The sequence below is a fragment of the Cucumis melo genome, chromosome 1 (assembly GCF_025177605.1).
Source record: "Cucumis melo cultivar AY chromosome 1, USDA_Cmelo_AY_1.0, whole genome shotgun sequence".
Taxonomy (NCBI): domain Eukaryota; kingdom Viridiplantae; phylum Streptophyta; class Magnoliopsida; order Cucurbitales; family Cucurbitaceae; genus Cucumis; species Cucumis melo.
The window spans coordinates 6,895,314-6,917,321 of NC_066857.1; the positions used below are offsets into that span (position 1 = coordinate 6,895,314).

At 32.9% G+C, this 22,008-nt stretch overlaps 2 protein-coding genes across 4 annotated transcripts; one reads left to right on the forward strand and one right to left on the reverse strand.

The window, feature by feature from the left end:
• Window positions 1-688: 688 nt before the first annotated feature.
• Window positions 689-4,325, reverse strand: LOC103500078 (serine carboxypeptidase-like 42). 3 transcript variants are annotated; one of them, XM_008463273.3, is made up of 10 exons: window positions 3,575-4,325; window positions 3,108-3,215; window positions 2,926-3,018; window positions 2,555-2,647; window positions 2,223-2,308; window positions 1,866-2,144; window positions 1,638-1,771; window positions 1,355-1,447; window positions 1,143-1,260; window positions 689-1,056 (listed from the first exon to the last, which is right to left on the reverse strand). In XM_008463273.3, the coding sequence occupies exons 1-10, from the start codon at window positions 3,819-3,821 to the stop codon at window positions 889-891; spliced, it is 1,419 nt and encodes a 472-aa protein (XP_008461495.1). In that variant the 5' UTR covers window positions 3,822-4,325; the 3' UTR covers window positions 689-888. The 3 variants fall into 3 exon arrangements, with proteins under 3 accessions (XP_008461495.1, XP_050942062.1, XP_008461496.1); XM_051086105.1 differs by having other exon boundaries at window positions 689-1,076; window positions 3,575-4,288; XM_008463274.3 differs by lacking the exon at window positions 2,555-2,647 and having other exon boundaries at window positions 3,575-4,285.
• Window positions 4,326-17,818: 13,493 nt separating this feature from the next.
• LOC103500077 (uncharacterized) lies at window positions 17,819-19,823 on the forward strand. The gene is made up of 3 exons (XM_008463272.3): window positions 17,819-18,143; window positions 18,235-18,586; window positions 19,487-19,823. Exons 1-3 carry the CDS (start codon window positions 17,974-17,976, stop codon window positions 19,550-19,552), a joined length of 588 nt encoding a protein of 195 aa, XP_008461494.1. The 5' UTR covers window positions 17,819-17,973; the 3' UTR covers window positions 19,553-19,823.
• Window positions 19,824-22,008: the final 2,185 nt, after the last annotated feature.

The window sequence follows — 22,008 nt, forward strand, 5'->3', positions numbered from 1 at the left end:
GTCCTATCTATACAAACTCTTCATATGAGATACTATCACTTACGCAACTTCACATGAACACTTTAGATCAAACAATTTATAACTATTATAAATTGAGTTGTACCATGGTGTCATTGTGATAAGTCGCTTAACCTTATTCCTATAATTTATATATATATATTTAATGTTATTCCTTGAAAATGATCCAACTATATATCAACTATATAAGGTTATTTTGGATTTTTAATCAATAGTTAATATTTCATATTTAATAGTTAAATTAACCAAAAACTAATTATAAGGCCTTATGGCATAAATCCCAACTTAGGTAAATTAGATCTCCCAAGGTTAACATTAGCGCAATACCATCAACTTCCAAATCCTAAGCTTGGGATGCCACATTATAGAATGTTTCTCTTGAATGGATAACAAGTTGACCAACTCTAAGACTTGTACTATTAATCGATTCAGTTTTCCTACACAAAGTTAAGTTTAAAAATGAAAATCTGAAGTTCAATTTTTATTACTGAAAGTAAAGTTCAATTGTAATCACCACATATAGTGCAAGTGGCTTAATTCAATGTAGGCTAATTCTGAAGACTTTCATGTACACAAAAGTCAACTAAGCTTTAATCCTCGAACTATGTTCGATAATTTTGGAATTGATGGCACAAAGCGTAACATAAAATGATGTATCGAACTCAAGAAATCCAGAGAATCAATTTCTTTTTTATTCTAATTCATACCCAACTTTTCAAACTACTCAATAAGAAGAAACTAACTGGTAGAAACCATATAATTCAATATTGAAAATTGCCCCAGACTTGAGGGATCAATGTTTAATTATTTTCTTCTTTACCATTTTCCAGAATGCATATGAAGTATGAGTAATCTGTGTAGAAAACTTATCTAATCCTCAATTGAAGGGCGAGTTGAATTAGGCAGTCTCCGGCCACCAACAAATGAACTAAACAGATGCAATGCTCTAGATGGCTGCGCATAAGGTACCATATGAGCAGCACCCCTTACTGTCGCAAACGTCAACAGATTTCCATACTCGATCACCCAACCTCCAACCTGCCAAAGTGCACCCATGGCTTAAGATGGAATCAGAATTCAAAAGTTGAAAAGAAAAAGGAAAACGATTAGGATGCAAAAGGTACCTGGCCTTTGTGGAACCAAGTCCCATATGGGACCGTAATCTTGAACTTTAGATCATGTGCGAGTTCACGGACGAGCGTTCGAGATCCCAACAAGGGTACAACGGAATCTTGATCCCCACTACAACGGAAGTTAGGTTTACAAAGTCATGTCACGACTAATACATCAACGAACCAACTACACGATTCTTGCTTCAGTTGTGAAACAAAGATACCTGAATATCCAAACTGGGATTCGAAGTTCGATTATCCTTTTAAGCAACGGAAGTATGTTGATGTTACCATCAGTGTCGCTGTAATTTATAACACTGTCCATCAAGTTCACAAAATGTTAAGTTCCTGAAATGGATTTTGCAATGTATAGTGGTTGAACATAAGCAGCAAAGAATGAGTTCTTTTCCTAATTTGAAAACAATGAGTTTTCTTTTGTAAAAAAAGCTACTATTTTGGAGTATCATAAAGGTTAAAGTAACAAATACATCTACAAGTATCACTTACGGACTGCACATCGACCAACGGTAAGGTAATTTGGTACGGTTAGCATGAAGGGCTTTCTGAACCTCTGGAAGGTTGAAGTAGAATTTTCGTTCCATGGTCATGCAGACATCAACCCCCAAACTGATCTTCGAAGCCTGCAGAAAGTAGATGAAGACTTAGATAACAGCAATTGAAGTACTCAACTTGAACGGATTAGAAAATTAAAGTTTACAAAGATGTAGTCGATACCATTTTCCTCAACCGTAGTTCTTGCTCCACTATAGATGGATAGCACACGTCAAGTATGACATCGTAATTGTTTATGTAATTCCCAACAACTTGGTTTGCCATGGATATGGCTTCATTGCATGAATGTGACTCATTGTGAGGACTTGCAAAAGTATAATCCTCAAAATCACATTCGCTCATGATGGTAATGCCGATTTCATCTGAAATCATTCCATGCGACCAAAAATACTCATATGTTGCTGGAACATCTCTATCGAGTTTCAATAGAGGGTTCCCAATCTAAAAAGGTAAACCCATACGAACAGTAAATAAAAATTTGACTAAAAGAAACTGAATAATAAAATTACTATTCCTTACAGCAACTCCTTTGATGTTGAACTTGAAACCACTGGACTTCGCATTATGATCCAATAGAGCAATAGCCAACTGTGGTATGTAATGCCCTGTGTAATAAAAGCGAAACTATTAATGAAAATTGTCCAAACTACACTAGGAAAGAGATTCTCAATCTGAATTTAATTTTATCAAATTTTTTGAACGAACTATTGATTCCTTTAAATGACACTCAGTGAAGATTCATTTTCCATTACTTTTCTTCGAGTCAAATTAAGTTAATACGATAAGCTATCAGCTACCACACTTGCTTATCACTGAAAAAGATAATTTGATCTAGTTCACGTTTAACAAACCTGCATAACTTTCACCAGTAAGATACAGCGCGCTGCTTTTAAATGATGGAAACTTCTCATACCAATTCATGAAAAAAATATGCATATCCCTCGCTGCCATGAACAGATTATAGAAACTTAGAATTGGGTGACCGGCGTTTGAGTTTATGTTTATGATTTGTAAAAGTTAGTCTACAGTATCAAAAGTAGATTTCATAAGACTAAATAAATGCAATTCCAGCCTCCAGAATTTAACAACTCAAACCATAAAGTAAACAAACTCACAAGATATACACTCAACTTTGTAACTTGAGTGACACAAACACTTATGAACCAAACATCCTAAACTATCTAAACACACTTGAAATTGTGAAACCAACGATTTCCCTTACCAGTTGAGGCATCCCCACAGTTGTAATCTGAACTTGTGTTTGAGTATGACCATCCCACTCCAGCAGGAGATTCAACAAAGAGAAGATTTGAAGCTTCAAATAATTCAAAACAAAACTCAGTTGGTTCAAACTTCAAATTCAATTATACAGTTAAGAATCTATTCAACTGCAACCTCTCTTACCTTTATTCCAAGACATGGGATTCTTCCTGAGGCCCCTTCCATCCCCACTGGGATAAAAAGGACCCAACTCTGTAAAAGCACCTCCACCAATAGAAGAACAACCAGGACCTAACCACAGAATGATTCACTTTTTCAATCTCAAATTCTCTTCCTAATGACAATAATCCATCAAATAATCAACAAAAAATAGCATTACGTGATTTGAATAACTAAATAATCTTAGTTAAAATTCAAAATGTGATGAGATTTAAATATGGAAAGGTACTCATTGTCATAGAAAACCCAAAATTGAACACTCCCAACAAGAGGAAATTGACAGATGGAATGAAAATTTTGAACCATCTAAGCAACATAAACTGATTTGAAACGAACTTCAGATTAGAAATTTAGAGAGACATAGAGAATTGAGAAATTTAGAGACATAGAGAATTGAGAAATTTAGAGACAGAGAATTGAAGTTAAGAAACCTCCATTGAGCCACAGAGTGAGAGGTTTCTTCTCTGGGTGCTCCTCTGCTTCAACGAAATAATAGAACAAACTCCTCCCATTTTTCACATCTATGTCAACATACCCAGCATACTGTTTAAAGCTAACCGGCGGTTGACCTGGCAACCGCAGCACCAGATCTTCACTTGGAAACCCCTTAACTCCGCCGCTGAGTAACCAGAGAAAACCAAAAAGAAACAAAACCCCACTAGAACCCCACCAACCCATCTCAGAAAAACCACCAAAAAGCTTCCCCCAAAGACCAAAACTCAACAACCCCTTTTAATTCAAAAGCAATCAACGAACCCCCAAAGGAATTTATATTATAATCAGGAAAAAACCAAATTCTGTTCGAATGGGCACGTGAATCTGTGTCCACTTTTAAAGAAAAAGGGAGGTTATCAGTCACAAGATCTTCGTTGGGGAGATATGGCTTTGCGTGTAAGCTGAAGTGGGGGTGAGGTGAGGAGGTTCTGCTGCTAAATGCATGCGGGTCTTGAGATGGAAATGATGATTAGAGTGAGAAGAATGCATTGAAAAATGTGGAATGAATGAAGTGAGTGATGAAATTATCCAATACTACGGTACCTTTGTTTTGAACTATATGATGAAATTAGTAAACAAAGTGTAACCAAACCAAAAGGTGTTTCTTTTGGCGGATTTAGGCTCTAACTCTAGAATTGGGATTCGTAGAGCTGGGTGTAGGCTAAGAACAAAAGTAAGTCCGTTCAAGTTGAAATGAAAATGACGTAGAACAAGAAAATTTGACGTCATTGGGCTAAATAGAAAGGAAATAATTGAATATATTTATAGTGCAAATAATGTAGTGGCATAGTATGAACTTTGTGTTCAAATTTCATATTTTTAATCGGAATCTTCGTTTGGTTTAAGGAGGAGTTGGTTGTGACTTGTGAGAAAAGTCAAAAAGTAATTCCAATATTTTCACTCATATTTTGAGATGTTCGATAAAGTAAATTATTCATTAACTTTTTTTTTTTTTTTTACCATATTCTCTACTGGAATGTTTTTAGTTCACCACTATTTTATCATAATATCAATCAAATTCTGTTTGATTCAACAATCATTTAAATTAAAACAAAATTCCTGCAACTTAAATACCAACTATTTCTTTTTAAATCATCTTATAATCAAATATAATAACCAACTTTAATCATATAGTTGTAAGAAATAAAAATACATAATTTCCAATTTAAACTATAAAACTGATAAATAATTAACTGTGAATTTTTTATATTAAATATCAACGTTTAAATAATTTAAATAATATATTCCCTCTAATTTGGTTATTATAGTTCAGTCACATCTATAGTGTTTAAATTCACCAAACTTTTGTTTTCTTTTCTTTTTTTTTTTAATTTGATATTTACCCAACACTAATCAATTTCATATAACAATTAATTTTTGTAAAAACACATTTACTATCGGAGTGAATAAACTAAAGTCGGTTGGGGTCGGTTTTTTAAAGTTTCAAATCGAGATTTTCCAAAAATTATCTTTTAGTGTTAAACCGATTTGACGGTCAACCGACCGACTCGACAAAAACTGACCGACCCTTATTCATCAATGTCGAGATCCATTTGGCACTTTACTAAATCGACTATGGTTTGTTCAGGATCGGTTTTGTCAAAAAATTGACTTCGACCGACCAATAATCACCCTTAGTTACCACTAATTATTTTAAAAGTTATAATAATCTGAAACAGAGTCTAAGAATGTTGGAAGTAGTATATCGAGAGAAGATGTCCAAAAACCAACGTGTCTAATTGTACATGGAAAATGTTGTTTTAATTTTGTTAATAAAAATATTTTTCATTTAATTTTTAAAATTAAGCATGGCAATCACACCTAATTTTAATATATTAATTAATCAAACGGTAATATCATTTAATGTATTGATAAAAGTTAATGAATCTTTTCAAATATAATAAAAAGTCATAAAATATTTATACAAATGATAAAATAAAACCAGCAAAAATAATTTACAAAAAATATTGCTGGTAAATATCTTGCCATTTTTTTCCTTTCATTTTTGACAATTTTGATAACTTCATAGTTTTAAACTAGAGACGATTGCCTCATTTATGTTACACTTGTTTACTTCAATCTCTACCTCTACATTTTAATTTATGATGTTATAGTGGAAAAAAAGATATGAAAATATGAATGTATACTCTAATTTGGGGTTGGATCAATCCTAAGTCTTACGTGATATCACACCTTATTTGATAAACCACTAGAAGAGATTTGTGTGTGTGGATGCTTCCATCTTCACAAACATGTCAAATCCAATTTTCTATTTAAGGTCACATCACACTACCTAAAAATACACTTCAACCAAAGTCTAAGAATCACCTCGATGAAGACAACCACAACTCAACCAACAGAAGTTTGTATTATTTCGTAGGAAGAATTATTACCTCACGTTTGTCAAAATAATGATGATGATAATAAAAACAAGTCTAGTACGTACGAAAGGTTTTTAATCCTTCATTTTTATAAACAAGGGAATGATTAGAGATTTTCTTAATTTCTCTTTTATGAGTTGGTAGGCTCTTGAATTGTACAAGAGCTACCTCGTACATCTCTTCTCGGTTCAATCTAGTTATATCGGGACAACTTTTTCACACCCTTTAATTTCATTTCTCTCCTTAAAAAATCAGCTCCATTCCAATTCTCTAATTCAGCATATATGCTAGACAACAACAAATAAGATGAAGAATTTTGTGGTTTCAATTCCATTAATATGTTAGCTATACGCTTCCCATAACTTCATCTCCATATTTTCTACAAGCTCCTAACAAAGTAGACCATAGCATTGGAGCTGTTTTACATCCAAGCTTGTTAATGAACTCTTTTGCTTCATAGAGGAAACCCCATTTCCCAAGAATGTCCACCATACGACCCAAGTGATCCACTCTTAGCTGTAATTTTAATTAGAGATGTTTATTTAACCTGCAGGACCCGCCCCAAATGGGACGAAAAATTCTTGAATACACGGGGAATGGCGGAGGGAGTGGAGAAATTTTTTCCCCATCGGCAACAAGAGGCCGGGGACGGGGAATACATTCTCCGACCCAGACCTTGATCCGATCTACCGCCCCGCCCCGAACATAAATATACTTAATATAAATAAGCAAATATATATATATATATATATATATATATATAATGAAATATAAATATAGTATTTATTTATTTACATATTTAATAGTATGTAAAAGAGTAAAAAAACTATTTTGATGTTCTTCTTTCCCTTTTTTTTCTCTATTTTTTCCCTTAATTTCATTTCGATGTTGTGAACTTTTCTTAAAAAGTATATGTATATGTTTATGTTGTGCTTTGACTTGTGCTTTGTAAACTTTTATTTAAAAAATATGTTGTTATTTCTTAAAAAATATAATATAATTAGAGGCTTTTTTAGAATACTTATGGATTGATTTTTTATTTTTTTGTATGGAATTTTGAATTTTATGGATTGATTTCTAAATGTATCTTCGAATAGTTGAACTTTTATTTTTATCAACAATGAGAAGTTGACATTTTGAATTGTTTTAAATAAGAAAATTGATAATATTCTATAAAAAATAAAATAACATTGGATATGTATATACATTTCAAGTAAACGTGGATTGGAAAATGTGATTAAAAATAAAAAAAACGGGGAATATTTTTTCGCGGCGAACCCGATCCCCACGAAATCCCCACCTCGTTCCTTGCAGGAAAATTGGTAGGGGTGGGAAATGGGATAGAGGGTAGGGACGGGGATGGGGCATCCCCGGCCCCGCCCCGCCCCGTGGACATCTCTACTTGTAATCGTTAACCATCAAGTCGAATACCTTTCGAGCTTTAGATACTCGCTCGACATGGCTACAAGCAGAAAGAACACCAAGGAATGCCACTTAATCAGGTATGATGGATAGTTGCTCCATTTTCTTGAATGTTTCAAGTGCTTCTTCTGCATAGCCTTTCTAAACTAGCATACAGTTCCAAGATCTGACATTATTTCTATGTTTCATTTCATGAAAATTTTGAACAGAGCCTTTGACATCACCACATTTTACATACATGTCTATAAAAGAACTACAAGTTATTTCATCCATGTTAAAGCCAATATAGAAGATAAAGGAATGAATTTCTTGATCGTTTTGTAGAGAAGACATTCCAGCACATGCTCGAAGAACATTAACAAATGTTGCTTGGTCGGGTAAGATACACTACTACAAAAATTGGATTACTTGACGTTAATACAGTGTCAAGCAAATCTTTACTTGACGTTTTTAAAAGCGTCAAGTAATCGATTGTCACTAAAAAATCGTCAAGTATACCTTTACTTGACATTCAAAACACGTCAAGTATATCTTTACTTAACATTCAAAACACGCAAGTATACCTTTACTTGACACTAATAAATCGTCGAGTATACGTTTACTTGACACTGTATTAATGTCAAGTAATCTACCGTCAAAATCGCATACTTGACATTATTTACACGTCAAGTAAAATTTTATAGTTGACACTAAAAAACTGTCATGTAATTAACATTATGTATATTGTTTATTAATATATTAAATATACAAATTTTCTATTTTCTGTTTCCTGCATTAAGTACATTCCTTTCCAACCAGTAGTTACACAACAAAAAAATGACAAATAAACTAGTAAGCCAACAATAATTTCATTCTTCTTGGCAATGTTATCAACAATTACAGAATTCCAATCCAAATATAACCAACTAAAATTTCTTATATGTGGCCTATTCCAAAATCAACAATAATAATAGCTATCTTTTATAACAAAAAACATGTGTTGTATACCAAAACTAAATCTATCCCCTTGCATCTAGCCTCATGTATATAAGTATAATGACTATGAACAAAACATTTACACAAAAAAGGTTATGGACATTCTCATATTTTAGCCATTTACAAAATTAAGATCATATCTAGATGTCTATCATATGTACCGAGCTAAAAATTCAGCCTGCTCCACTCATATTTCATCCAATTCAAGCTTTGAGTATGAGTTTCTCGTATCAATATGTAGAACATAAAAAGTCAAGTAGACATTTTGTTAAAAAAAAAGTCACATATTAACTAAGAATTATATCCTTCAAATAGAAACAAAATGTAGGATCTCTATGAAGTATTGGAAGCTTACAAACATACTTTAAGAATTAGTAAATGGTTGCTCACATAGCTATCAAAAGAATAAGAGAGAACATATGGCATGTCATAGTAACTTAGATGCCTTCTTTAGGAAAAAAAAAGAGACTTTGTTTTAAACAAAATCAATAGCTTGTTTAAGAGAACATAGGCCAAAGCAAATGAAAAACCTAAAAGAGTGTCTTTATTAACTAATTTTCACATAAAAGTGCTTGTATCTTTGTTGGAACAAGTCCGAACCTACAATTTAGTTGAAATGCAATACAAATTTATAAAACAAGAAAGCTTTTTAATAGCTAAAGTACAGTCAAGGAATTATCATCATAATACAAGTTCAAAATTCAAAATCACGTACAGAGATTCAATTCAAGTAGAAAACTCAGAACTACAATGACATTGCGATTTCAAACAAAGAAACTGAATCTAGCATGATAACTAAGAAGTACAGTCAAGGAATTATCATCATAAGTATACGTTTTGTACGCCAAATGAAATCCACTTATGAATTCCTAATTGCTAAAGTATATCCAAGAATTGTCATGAAAAGGACAAAAAAACAAAAAAAAAAAAAAGATCAAAGATTTGTACAGAGCTTATGGAAGCTACATTAGCCTTAAATATTCAAGTAGTGAACTTAGGATCATAAGGACATTGACAATTACGAATAAAGAAACGAAACTTGATAAAATGTGATCTAGGATATGTAAATATAACTTTTGTTCAAACAAAATGAAATCAACATGCAAATGCTTAATTGATAAAATATAGTCTTAGGAATTATCATCTATATCAAAAAATTTTAAAAAGTATTCAGATCAAGTAGAAAACTTCAAAAATCTACATTAGCGTTTATGAAAATGAAATTCAAATCACAAACTCATAATTACAATGATAATCACAATTAAGAATAGAGAAATGAAACCTAACATAATAAACAAGAAGAACGAAAACCAAAAGATAACATTTCCAATGTAATGTGACTCACATCGTTGAATTGAGATAGACCGGACTGATGATAGTAAGCTATGCAAGACACCCAAAATATTTCAATGTATACACAGCCTTCAACCTTTTTAACTAAAGATGGAATAGGTTTAATTCAAGAAAGAATATTTATATTTTACCTGTTCAAGAACAGAGTTAATGTCCCTGCCTATTTCTACCGTATCACTTCTAATTCTATGAGCAAGCCTCACATCAGGAACTAAAACCAATGTAATACCAAAGATTAGGTGAAGTAGAATTTTAGGAACCCACATTGACTAGATAATTTTGGGGCAAATGAGAAAATAACAGTAGGATGAAATAGTAAACTTATCAAAGACAATAAGTTTAAAAGAAAATAATAGTAGGATGAAATATTATTACTAAGTGCAACTTCCATAAAAGAAATAATTGTAATCAGTGGCGTAGCTTTATTGTACTCTAATCAATTCTTAGGTCATTCCATAAAGGAATATGTGAAGGTCATCCTATAGAAGCTTCACTTAAAATGCCTACAACATCAAAAACATACAAAGAAACAACAAATATTATAAATAGCCTTATTCTAATCGATTCTTAGCTTTACTTTACTCTATTAAGGGAATACACATTAACCACAACTACAACTACACATTAACCACAATGAGAAAGAATTTGGGCTTTTTCTTCATGAAATGAACAAGGAAACAGAAGCAATATATTTCATAGTCTTATTAAGTCTACTCCTTTCATTTGAAAGGACACTAATACCAATCAAAGCTCAAAACCTACAAACAATCCATAATTTTCAAACAAGAAAAATCAATAAGCTCACCAATTGCAACATAGAGATTCTAAAATCTTTTTCAATCTAGAAATAATCAACCAATCTTTAGCTAATGAAAACACTTACCTAAAGCTCATTGAAATTGCAACGTTTACTGGATATATATTGTCTGATCATATAGATTGATAGAACTGCAAAGCCTTCTCATGGTGATTTTTTTTAGCATATCCTGAAATGAAAGCAGTCCATACAACTAAACCTTTTGATACTGAAGCTCAAAGAAGAGTGTTTCTAAGTCTGCAAATCTTTGGAGTTCATATACATGCAGAAAAGAGACACACACACCATTTCACTATTGGATAGAAAACCACACTTGATAACTTGACTGTGAATTTGTCTTCCAAGATTCAGCATAAATGCTCCATCACATCCATCTAAAAGACCTGTAAATGTGACCTTTGTAGGTTTAAATCCAACCATCTAGATCTCTTGAAATAGATGAATAGCTTCCTCTAAGTGGCTCATGGTGTAGCCAGTAATCAAAGCGTTTATGGAGACAACATTTCTAAAGGACATAGAATAAAAGGCATCATGAGCTGCCAAAACAACGACGCACTTCACATACATGTCAATGAGGGAACTTCTAGCACAAGTGCTTATATCTAAACCAACTTTAACTAAGAGACAGTGACATTGTTGGCGTCAGTTAAACTTCTAAACATTTGCACAAGCACTCATTATACTGGCCAAAGACACCTCATCTAGAAGAACCCCATTGGAAATCATTCTTTGAAACATAAAGAAAGCCTCGTCATTATACTCTTCTTTCACATACCCCATAATTATTGCATTCCATGAACTTTGTCATGAACTTTCATAAACTCTAATTGTTTTCTTGCTTCCTTTAAAGCCTCTGATTTAGCATACATGTCTACCAACGCATTTGCAACAAATAGATTAGATGCAAACTTGTTCCTGATCATAACAGTATGAAGTTGACTACCGAAATCGAGTTAGTGCAAGGAGGCACATGCACTAAAAGTACTAGTGAAAGTAAACTCATTAGAGTGAGGTCCATGTTGTTTCATGTATGAGAAAAATTACATCACTTTTTGGAAAAGTCCATTTTGTGCAAAACCTCCAAGCAGATCATTCCACAAGACGATATTTCTCTCAGTTAACGATGAAATGGATTCTCTTGAATCAAATAGAACTTGACACCTAGTTGACATAATTCATGGCTGTAAAGCAATAGGCTGTAAATGAGTTTTGAGGAAGAAACTAAAACCTGATGGACTAGTGTATAAGTATAAGGCAAGACACCAGCAAAAAGTTTTAGACAAAGAAAAAACACCTTTTTTTTTTACACTTTCTCCCTAGTGACTAGAATCACCTCAATTAAAGTGTCGATTTCTATAGCTACCTTGAACAATCTTTTAGTACATCAGATGGATGTTAAGAATGCCTTCCTAAGTGGTGATTTAGAAGAAGAGATCTATGTGGAACAACCTGAAGGTTTCATAGCCCATGGTCAAGAATCTAAAGTCTCTAAGTTAGATAAATCCCTCTATGGCCTAAAACAAGCTTCTAAGCAATGAAACAAAAAGTTTGCTAATCTAATCATTACCAAAAGTTTTCCACTATTCTAGAAGGTTACAACGATGCTGATTAGAACACCCTCGTGGATGACTCAAAGGCTACAAGTGGCTATATTTTTAATTGTTTAGTTTTATTCAAGTTATTAGTGAGAGTGTTGTTGCAAATCGCCCTAGAAGGAGTAGTATGTTGAGAAGCCTTAATACCTAGGCTAAACGTCTAGACAATTCGTGTGCTGATTCACCTAGTATCTTCCTTAGTAAATTGCGATAGTACTGCAACTATTGTAAAAGTTTAGAACACATACCATTAGAGAGTCTCTCACTACTAGTGTAGTAATAGTGGATCACGTATGGATTGATGATAACTTGGCTTGATCCTTTGACGAAAGGACTAGCTAGAGAGAAGGTTTTCCAAACCTAAAAAAGAATGGGAATCAAGCCTATAGAAAATTGAATCACATGTGAGGTAAACCTAACTTGAAAGGTTGGAGATCCTAAAAAACAAGTTGAATGGGTAATAACTGATAACAAGTAATATGAAGAGAATCATCCTAAAATACCTAGGAGTTCAATTCTTATGATACAATGATTAACATGACATGCTAAAGCGAATGAAAAGGCTAAACTTAGTTCTTAATGAATTATATACTTGATGTCAAGTAAGGTACTTAGTTATAGTAGTACTTTTGATAAATTCACCTTTGTGGATGTAGAAGTGAGGGTCGCTTCCTATGGAATTCTAGACAAATTCTCTAGAGCATCCACTAAACTGGGATATGCATGCAAGACCTTAAAGCATGACCATTTAGAACTTCACTCAAATAATACTCTGTGTGCAATATTGTTAAAGTTCAAAACCAATGGTTACTTTACAATATTCTTAATCATTGTCACTATGTAAAGGTTCAAACTAGTCACATTACGCTTTTAATTTCTAAATAGTTCTGTTTTGACTATTATAATATCCCAACCGTTGGACCATTTTTTTACCATTCCATCATAAATTTCTTATCGTTGCAAGGCTCCCTCATTCACTATATATATATGTGCCTTCCCTTCTCATTGGATAATCCATAAAAAACAAACAAGCTTTCCCATTCTCCCTTAAATCCTCCTTTTTATGTCTCCCTTACTCTAACCCATTCTATTTTTACTTTTTTGAGCAACTCTCTTATTTTTCATTTTAAGTTCTCTGAGCAACTAAGTATCTAGTGAGTGTTGGTATACCGATTGGTTCTAGTGCAGTTTCTATTGACAAATTAGAGGTTGTTTTATCCTAAAGACGATAGGGCACTTGACATCTATTTTCACATCTGAGCAGAGTCGTGAAACTCATCTTAAAGAGAGCCAGATCCGTGACTCAACCATTTTGTTAATGTGCTTTTATTTTGTAAGTTTTCGTACTATGACACTTAGCTCCACTGAAGTGAAATAACATGAAGAAGTTAGGGGCGGTCTTCCATACTAAGCTCTTATGGAGTTTGTGATCATATCTTGTAGTTGTTAGACTGACAAGGAGGCTACAACGATGGAATGTTGTGTCTGTTTTTCTGCAATGTAACTTTTTCTTTATCGTCAACTTTGGCAATAGAAGTTTGACTTGACTCAACAATTTCACAAGCCTTTATATGATCTTTTAAGAAAGTGATTTCATGATGTCGCTCATCGACAACTTTGATTAGGAGATTTATTTGCCTCTCCATCTCTACCATGGCTATCTCAACCGTTACATCTGTTATTATGACATATACTACTTCAAGGTGTGATTCTTTATCTAACATATCAAAAGTAGAAGTAGAGTTATCGTACAAAGAATTTTCTCTGATGACAATCTCGTGTTTAATAGATTTCATTAGTTGTTCTCAGTTTTTTTTTTGTGGGGATAGAGCCTTAGACCTCTTGCATGATCCTCTTTGAATGACTTTGGGTATCAGCCCTGTGTGTAAGCACTGGTTGCAACAATCTCCTTAGAAGCGACTTTCTTGGTGCCATTTGTTGATTTGTTAATTTAGATGGCTAGAGAGACATGGGAGGTAGAGAAGTTCTACTGGACATGCCAATTTGTTCGCACGAGGTTTCCAAAGAAATGTGTTTTGTGGAGTTCAACTTGTGTTGACTGTGTTTGTGTTGATTTGATGTGATGTGGTTTATTTTCTAGTTTTCACTACAAGAAAATAGGGATCTCCTGACGCACAAAAACATCGAGAGATATATGGTAAAGCGTCGAAAAAGGATTTCCTGACGCATAAATTCGAGTTAAGATTGAAGTCAAGAAAAACAAGTCGGGAAAGAATCTTCCGATGCACAAAATGTAGCATCGAGAAATCCTCTATTAAAAAAAAAGAATATTGCAACCTAGAAGAAACCCAGAATGGAAAACGAATGGAAATTAATTAGAAAAAATAAACTGCAACCAGAAGAAACTGAGACTAACACACATGTTTAATATTTTTTCTCAACCTTAAACCAAAATAAAAAAAATTAAAAACAAAGACTTATCGACGAGGGGTGGACGTGGCGACGGTGGAAGGGCAGCGGTGAATGGTGAAAACAAGGAAAAAAACACAAGAGAAGGTCTTGACAATCACAAAAACTTGAACAAAGAAAAAAAAAACAAACACTTACCACCGAGGGGCGGATGACAGCTCACAAGTGTGGATGGCGACGACAAGCAATGGACGGTGGACAACGAGCGGCGGTGGACCTTCTTCTTCCTCTTTCGACCTTCAAACCTTCATTCATCTCCCTTGTTTTTGGTTTTCCTTTCCTTCATTTTTGGCTAACATATATCTGTAAAATGGTATTTGAAGGGGAACGCCCGACACATGCATAACGACATCGAGAGAAGTTAAATATATTTAAAAAAGTTATAAACTTCTTTCGACGCCGTTATGCATGGCATCGAGAGAAGTTAAATATATTAAAAAAATTATAAACTTCTCCCAACGCCATGTAAAGGCATTGGGAGAATTTTGTAATTTTTTTTTATTAAATTACTTTATACCGACGTCACTTTATGTCACGTAAGAATTGTCAACCTTTCTCGACTGAACTTCTACGACGTCGGAAGAAGCTTTTTCTCCTGACTTCGTGTTATGCATCGGGAAATGCATATTTTCTTGTGGTGTTTTGATCCTTTGATTATCTCTTGGTTGAATGATACACTTGATGTATGAAAGCGGAGTGCTTGATATTATTGATGGTGGAGTCTTAAAAGAATATTTGTATCTCTAAAGAACTTGAGCTTCAAAGAGCAATTCAATCTACAGGAGCTATTGAGTCTTCTTGTTGTTGGGAGAATTTTCTCTAGGCTTCCTGGAGTATGAACCTCTACAAATGAAGAGAACTCTATTTGATAGTCCTTTGGTGGGGTTTATGGACTTGGACTTGGTTGGTCCATGGATCAAACCCATGGGCTCAACCATATGAATATGAGTCTTATTTAACATTTGAGCTAAATTAAGTCTAATTTTGGGTCAAATTCTCAATAAATAATATTTAGTTTGACCAAAATGTTAACTTGATTCAACAATCACTTTGAAAACACGTGACATCATAAAAATGACTTTTGTTGAAGATTTTGTCTAAAGGATATTATGAAATTATTCTTTTAAAAGATAAGATAATTAAAGGATAAAAAGATTTTGTCTAAAAGATATTATGAGATTATTCTTTTAAAAGATAAGATAATTAAAGGATAAAAAGATTCTCCTTTATTTTAGGAATCTTGCTAATTATCTTTAAGAAATAAGATTTATACATATAGATCTTATATGTATAAATAGGGCTTTCGAAGATAGGGTATATGTGCGAAAAAATATTAAAAAGATTATTTACGGCTGAAGGTTAACGAATAACTGATTGCAGAAACGAAAAGGCAGTATGATCTTATGTCTATAAGATCAACATGTTGATCTAAGTTGATATTGTTGATGAGTAATGAAAAGGACGAGACAGTGATTTGCATGATAACAGTAATCTTTAGAAGTATATAAAGATATCGTCGAAGACATTCCTTCATGCATTAGGGGGAGCCTAAAGTCTGAAGCTAATATGCATGTTATATAGTCATATAGTTAAACAGAGTACATATGCGGTATCGATGTATATTGACTATTATATATGTTATATATCACGTATATTACATGCTATTACAACTATTATTAGCTTTAGTATTAACCGAATTTTTAATTGATTATCTCACATTATTTTTTCATCTTTTAATTTGGGACACATATCAACATTCAATTAGTCCCAAATTCAATTATTTATATTTTCATCATTAATTTGGTAAATGACTTTGCAATGTGTGATTGGTCGAAAATTTCTCATTCAACAAACCTTCTCTTGTTGATCTAAATTTATATAAGGGAACGTAAGTTTCTTAGTTTCAAAGATTCTTGCTACCTTAATAGCTTCTAACGTTGGTCTTTCAATCACTATCTTTAATACATCTCCATAACTATATTGACTTTTATATTTTATATATGTTTAACATGTTTTTTTTAGGATTAATTTTGGTCCCATCTCATTGCACCCTAAATGCCACTCTATGGTTCCTTTTTTAAATTTAACAAATGTTTTGACTATTATTGATGAGCATGTTTTTATTATTTTACCATAACATAAATTAAATGCTTCTTTCAAAAGTTTCTAGAAAACTTCTATTTATGTAATGTCGTGGGGTTCTACAATTCAAAAAACACCACTAAAAAAAAGAAAAGCAAAATAATTAAAAGAAAGAAAAAAAGAAAAAGGAAAATTAATTGTAGCCCAGCATTGTACCTCTCAAAACACATTTTAAATTTCTCGATCTAATAAAATAAAATTTTAAGGAATAGGTTCATTATCCAAATTTATTATTTTTACAAAAATAACAAAAAAAAAAAAAAAAAGAAAAAGAAAAAGAAAAAAAAGTGTAATTCATGAAATGTAAAAAGAGGTGCAGACACATACTATACAAATTTGATTCACACGATATAATTAATCCACTTGAGTTGATATACTCCGAAATGGATCGTACAAACACTCTCTACATAACCTTTACATAATTTGCCACTCACGACGATTATCCATACATTTTTCTAATTCTTAGGTTTCAAAATCGTGAGTAATAAATCCTTATGTTTCATATATTTCCAGGTTCCAACTTTGATATTTCTTGAGGACATTAATACCACTTTTAAAACTCAAGTATATATAAAATAAAATACTGACGGTTTGCGTTTATGAAAAAAAAAAAATAATTAAGGATATTCTGAACCTCTATTGAAAGTATAAGGATTATATACTAAAGGTTCTTTTTTGATGAATATTTTTAGAATAAAGTAGGAATATTTAAAACTAATTAATTATGATAACAAAAAATATAAACTTGGAAATCACGTGGTAATGAAAGTATAATTCAAAAATGGTGGGAGGTTGATTTACCTTTTTTTTAGTCTACAAAAGTTGAGTTTCCACCAAAAATTTCAAATTCGTTTATAGATGCATCTAACTTTTATTACTTTCCAATTTAATCATACAAATAGAAAATCTAAAGAAGTAAAAATGAATAATGTTGTGTTTCTAGAAAAAAGAAAAATAATTTGTAGCCTAAAATTAATTTATGTGCTCACATTTATTTACTTCTCCAGTTTACATTATTATTCATTTAAAACGATTTTGTCAGCTTCATTCAACTTTCATCTACAGATTCTTTTTTACTTCCTTATTCAACTTCTCCGGATTTTTTTTATTTATTTATTAAGATATTTAATAACATCTTTTCTTTTATTATAAATATGGACAAAGGAAATGGAATTTGTTAGGGATTTCGTAATCCAAATCCAAAGGCCAACACAGAATCAATGGAAAACATGAAAGAAGACACAACAACAACAACAATAATGAAGCTAAAAGCCATTGAAGCAACGCCTGAGAGCTTCGCGGAGTACGGTCAAGTGATCGAAGCTACCGGCGACGGCGCTGAATTCGGTAGCCAAGACGCTCAATTGGATCTCACCAATGGAATCCCTAGGTAGTATCATTTTCACAAATTCTTCAATTCTTTTTACCCAAGTCTGGATCTATCCGTAGGGTTCTTAATCCAATACATCTGTGGAACACAGGTTTTACATCCTTCACATCGAGAATCGCCCATTTGAATTCTCCAAGATAACGCATCACGCGAGAGTAACGCAGTGCTTGGGATCGGTGGATCGGGAGGCTTGGTATCTCGGAGTGGCGAAGGCGTCGATTGTTGAGGGAGAGGAGATCAATGGAGGAGGAGGAGGAGGAGGAAGGAATTTGAGGTCGGAGAGGGGAGGACATTTGTATGTGGCGCCCAATGTGGATGAAATTCGGGCGTTTAGGATATCGGGAGCCAAGTTTGTGAAGCTGAATAAAGGGACATGGCATGCGGGTCCTCTGTTTAGAGAGAACGCCAGAGATTTCTACAACTTGGAATTGACTGATACTAATGTGAGTTCCTCTTCTTTCTTCTTCGTCCTTGGATTTTTCTTTCTGCCTTTTTGCTTTTCTTTCGTCCCAAACACTGTGCCTTTCGTTTGATTCTTTCTACTTTTTGACTAAATTTAAAAAAAGAATTAGGATCCATTATTTGTTGAACTGAGTCAAATGATTTTGTTGGTTCCTATCATTTACTATAATCATGTTACTTCAAGAGTTTTTGAATGGATGATTGTTGATGACCCAAAAAGTATAGTTTTAGAGATGTTCGTGTGTCGGCCTAATGCAATCTACGAAGAATATGGTCATCACTAGCGGGTTGGATTTTGGAAATCAACCATATATGCCCTTCTCATTAAGTTACCCCGTCAAAGAAACTTTCATTTTAGTAGGGGCGAAACGTACAAATGAACCGGATTCGACTATCATATGGATGTGTTAATAAACCCTTTTGTCCAATAATGATTGACCCTAAAAAGTTAGACTTATGGATTAACATTTGAACACCATGTTTATGTGAACCTTCAAAGCCAACATAGCAAAGAAAAAACTTTTGGCCCGTCTCTTTTTCCAAACACCAAACAGAAAATTGCACATGTTTAAAGAAAAGAAAGTAATGATGATTTGGATGAAAGTAGTTGTAATCTTTTAAGGAGATTTGAAGACTATTAAATTCACAATCCGAAAGCATGTTTGGTTTAAATTTCAAGGTCTCCCATTGACTTCTTTTTAACTCTGTGTTCTTTCTTAATTTGTAAATATGGTGGCGATTTGACAATTTCCTTCCAACCCATCAATCTCTTCTCTTCAAATAACATTTTTAGAGATTTCAAGTTTGTTAGGATTTTCAGGTATATTATAAATACAATAACTTGATATCACTTCAATGATTTCTTTTCTGTATCGTTGTAGATTGTTGATCATACTTGTTACAACATTGGAGAAGAAAATCGGGTAGTATTTCACATTGAGGATTAGATCCATTTGTTCTACACCAAGATTGTTATCCTTATGGAGATTAAAGATTATAGGTGGGAGTTATTGTGTGATATATTGAGATTATGTTGTTTTATTGTTGGACAAAATTGATGTAAAGATGAAGTTTGTCATGATTTTGTTTTGGGGTACATGGAGATTGAAGATTCTAGAATAAGTGAAAGTGATGTATTTATAATAGTTCTATTTTCTAATTGTAAAACATGTTTAATTTCAAATAATTTTAATGATTTGGGTTTCATAATTTACAAAATGGTTCTGATGATCCGTTGTTTTGAATGATTAATAATGTTTATTTTCAAGAGTGATATAGAATGATAACAACCGCTTAATTGAAATCTAAAACTTTTAAGAAGTGATGTAGAATGATGAAAATAGCAAAATAGCGCATCACATTTGAGAGAAGAAAACATATTTTAAAAGAGTGGGGAAGGAGTATTAGAAGGAGAAAAAAATATATATAAAGAGAGGAATTTAGGTAGAAGAGAAAAATTGATGAGCTAAAACATTTTGAGATGAATATTCTAGGATGAGAAAAATTTTAAAAAATAGAGGACAAAACCTTTGTAAGTTATATAAAAATGTACGTGTTAGAAGAAAGATATTAGGGTTAGTTGTATAATGAACAAAAATTTAAAATAATAGTATATATAACACAATGATAAAATAATTGCATATATTGCACAAAAAATAGTTACGTCCAACCACCATTTTAGGCGTTTCTTATCGAATTTTTTAAATTAAAAACTACCACTTATAACATCTATTACTATCATCGATAGTTTTCAATTTGAGAAATGATTATGCATTGATAGCTTTCAATTTGAAAAATGGTTATGCACCACCGTTCTCTTTAATTTCACTATGTTGTTGCTTTGTCTAAATAACTTAAAGAATTAAAGTATGAGAGCAAACTTGTGATTTTGTAATGACCCAAATTCTTATATTAAGCTGAGCTTATTGTCCAAAAGATAAATATTTTTTTGACACTTTCTTGAAAAGATAAAAATTAAATTCTTGTTAAAATAATATCAAATTTATTTTCATAAAACATAATGTTGGAAAAATCAATAAAAATATTGTGAAAATATGACCCATGAGTTCTAACAATTTTAAAGAAAAATAAAAATAAATAAATAAGATAAAACTTTAAATAAAACGTCTAAGATCAAAATACTGAAAACTAATGAAGAAAAGACGGAAGAAAAACGAGTTCTATCTTTTGCCTGAAATATTAAACATAGAAAAGAGTGAGTATCTATAAAAATAAAACAGTAAAAGACCTACTACTAGTCCCGCTAGGTGATCTGTTAACTTCTTGTTAGGAACGTAATATTAATCTCATGTGTCCAATAGAGCACACCTGGGCCAGTGAGACCGTATGAACACCCCTAGTCGTGCGAGTGATCCAGTAGGAACATTCTTAGTCGTGCGAGTGATCCAATAGGAACACCCCTAGTTGTGCGAGTGATCTTTAGGTACACACTTCTAAACATGTCTGTGATTTGTAGGTACACTCATAATCATACGAGTGATCTCCTCAGAACACCCCTAATCGTGAGTAACCCCATATGAACACAGTATAAATGATCTCTAACCGTGCATGTGATCGTAGGTCTAATTGTGCGAATGGTCTCGTAGGAATACCTCTAGTCGTGTAAATGACACCATAGGTAGGTACACAATACAAGTGAGATAAAAAGTCTAATAGCCAAAGTCAACAGACTCACCATAGTCTAAAAGCATGTAACACTCATAAGCTTGACATAAAACCAAACATATCAGTCCATAAGACATGTATAAATCATATCATATCAGATAGCAACTACACAACTTAACTATGCATTTTATGGCCATTAATAAGGCATACTCAGTAAATACATGTAATTTCTCAATCTAATATGAAGGTCTAGAGAGATTAGCTAACAGATATTTCTTAGGTGACAGAAAAAGTTTTCCAATGAAAAGATCCAAAGGGTAAAATTAGTAACGTATTTAATAAAACTAACAATTGCCTATTATCCCTAAATTCATCCAAGTTAACCCACCCAGAGTTGAGGTTGAAACCAATGCACCATTGATAGGAATAATTCACAATTAAATCTAAAACAATTTAGCCAATTGAACCTTCAAGAAAAAATTCCAAGTTAAATCCAAAATAAAATTGTTTTCGAGCCAAAATTAATGTTTGATGGGTATAACCAAAGCCCAATTAAAACTCACCCAAAATTGACGACAAATGGTTCAAACGGTTGCAAGAAAGGGGCTGGAAGCTAGTTGATGGCTCGACTAGAAGAGGAAGGTGCACTGAAAGGGAGGAGTCTGACTCGTGTATGTGGATTGGCTAGCTGGAAGAGTCGCGGGTTGGGGTGCAACGTTTCAGCTTGCTCGCGTCTCGATTGATTGGACGCAGAACGTAGGAAGCGACTCATAAGGTA

What these genes read in the sequence shown, in the direction of transcription:
- LOC103500078 (XM_008463273.3), bottom strand. Translation starts at nt 3,821, where the DNA reads ATGGGTTGGTGGGGTTCTAGTGGGGTTTTGTTTCTTTTTGGTTTTCTC. An exon ending in CACTCTGTGGCTCAATGGAG is followed by an intron (nt 3,216 to 3,574) that starts GTTTCTTAACTT and finishes TTCTGTGGTTAG; the next exon opens with GTCCTGGTTGTTCTTCTATT. An exon ending in CGTTGGTCGATGTGCAGTCC is followed by an intron (nt 1,448 to 1,637) that starts GTAAGTGATACT and finishes CTTGATGGACAG; the next exon opens with TGTTATAAATTACAGCGACA.
- LOC103500077 (XM_008463272.3), top strand. Translation starts at nt 17,974, where the DNA reads ATGGAAAACATGAAAGAAGACACAACAACAACAACAATAATGAAGCTA. An exon ending in CTCACCAATGGAATCCCTAG is followed by an intron (nt 18,144 to 18,234) that starts GTAGTATCATTT and finishes TGTGGAACACAG; the next exon opens with GTTTTACATCCTTCACATCG. An exon ending in TGGAATTGACTGATACTAAT is followed by an intron (nt 18,587 to 19,486) that starts GTGAGTTCCTCT and finishes GTATCGTTGTAG; the next exon opens with ATTGTTGATCATACTTGTTA.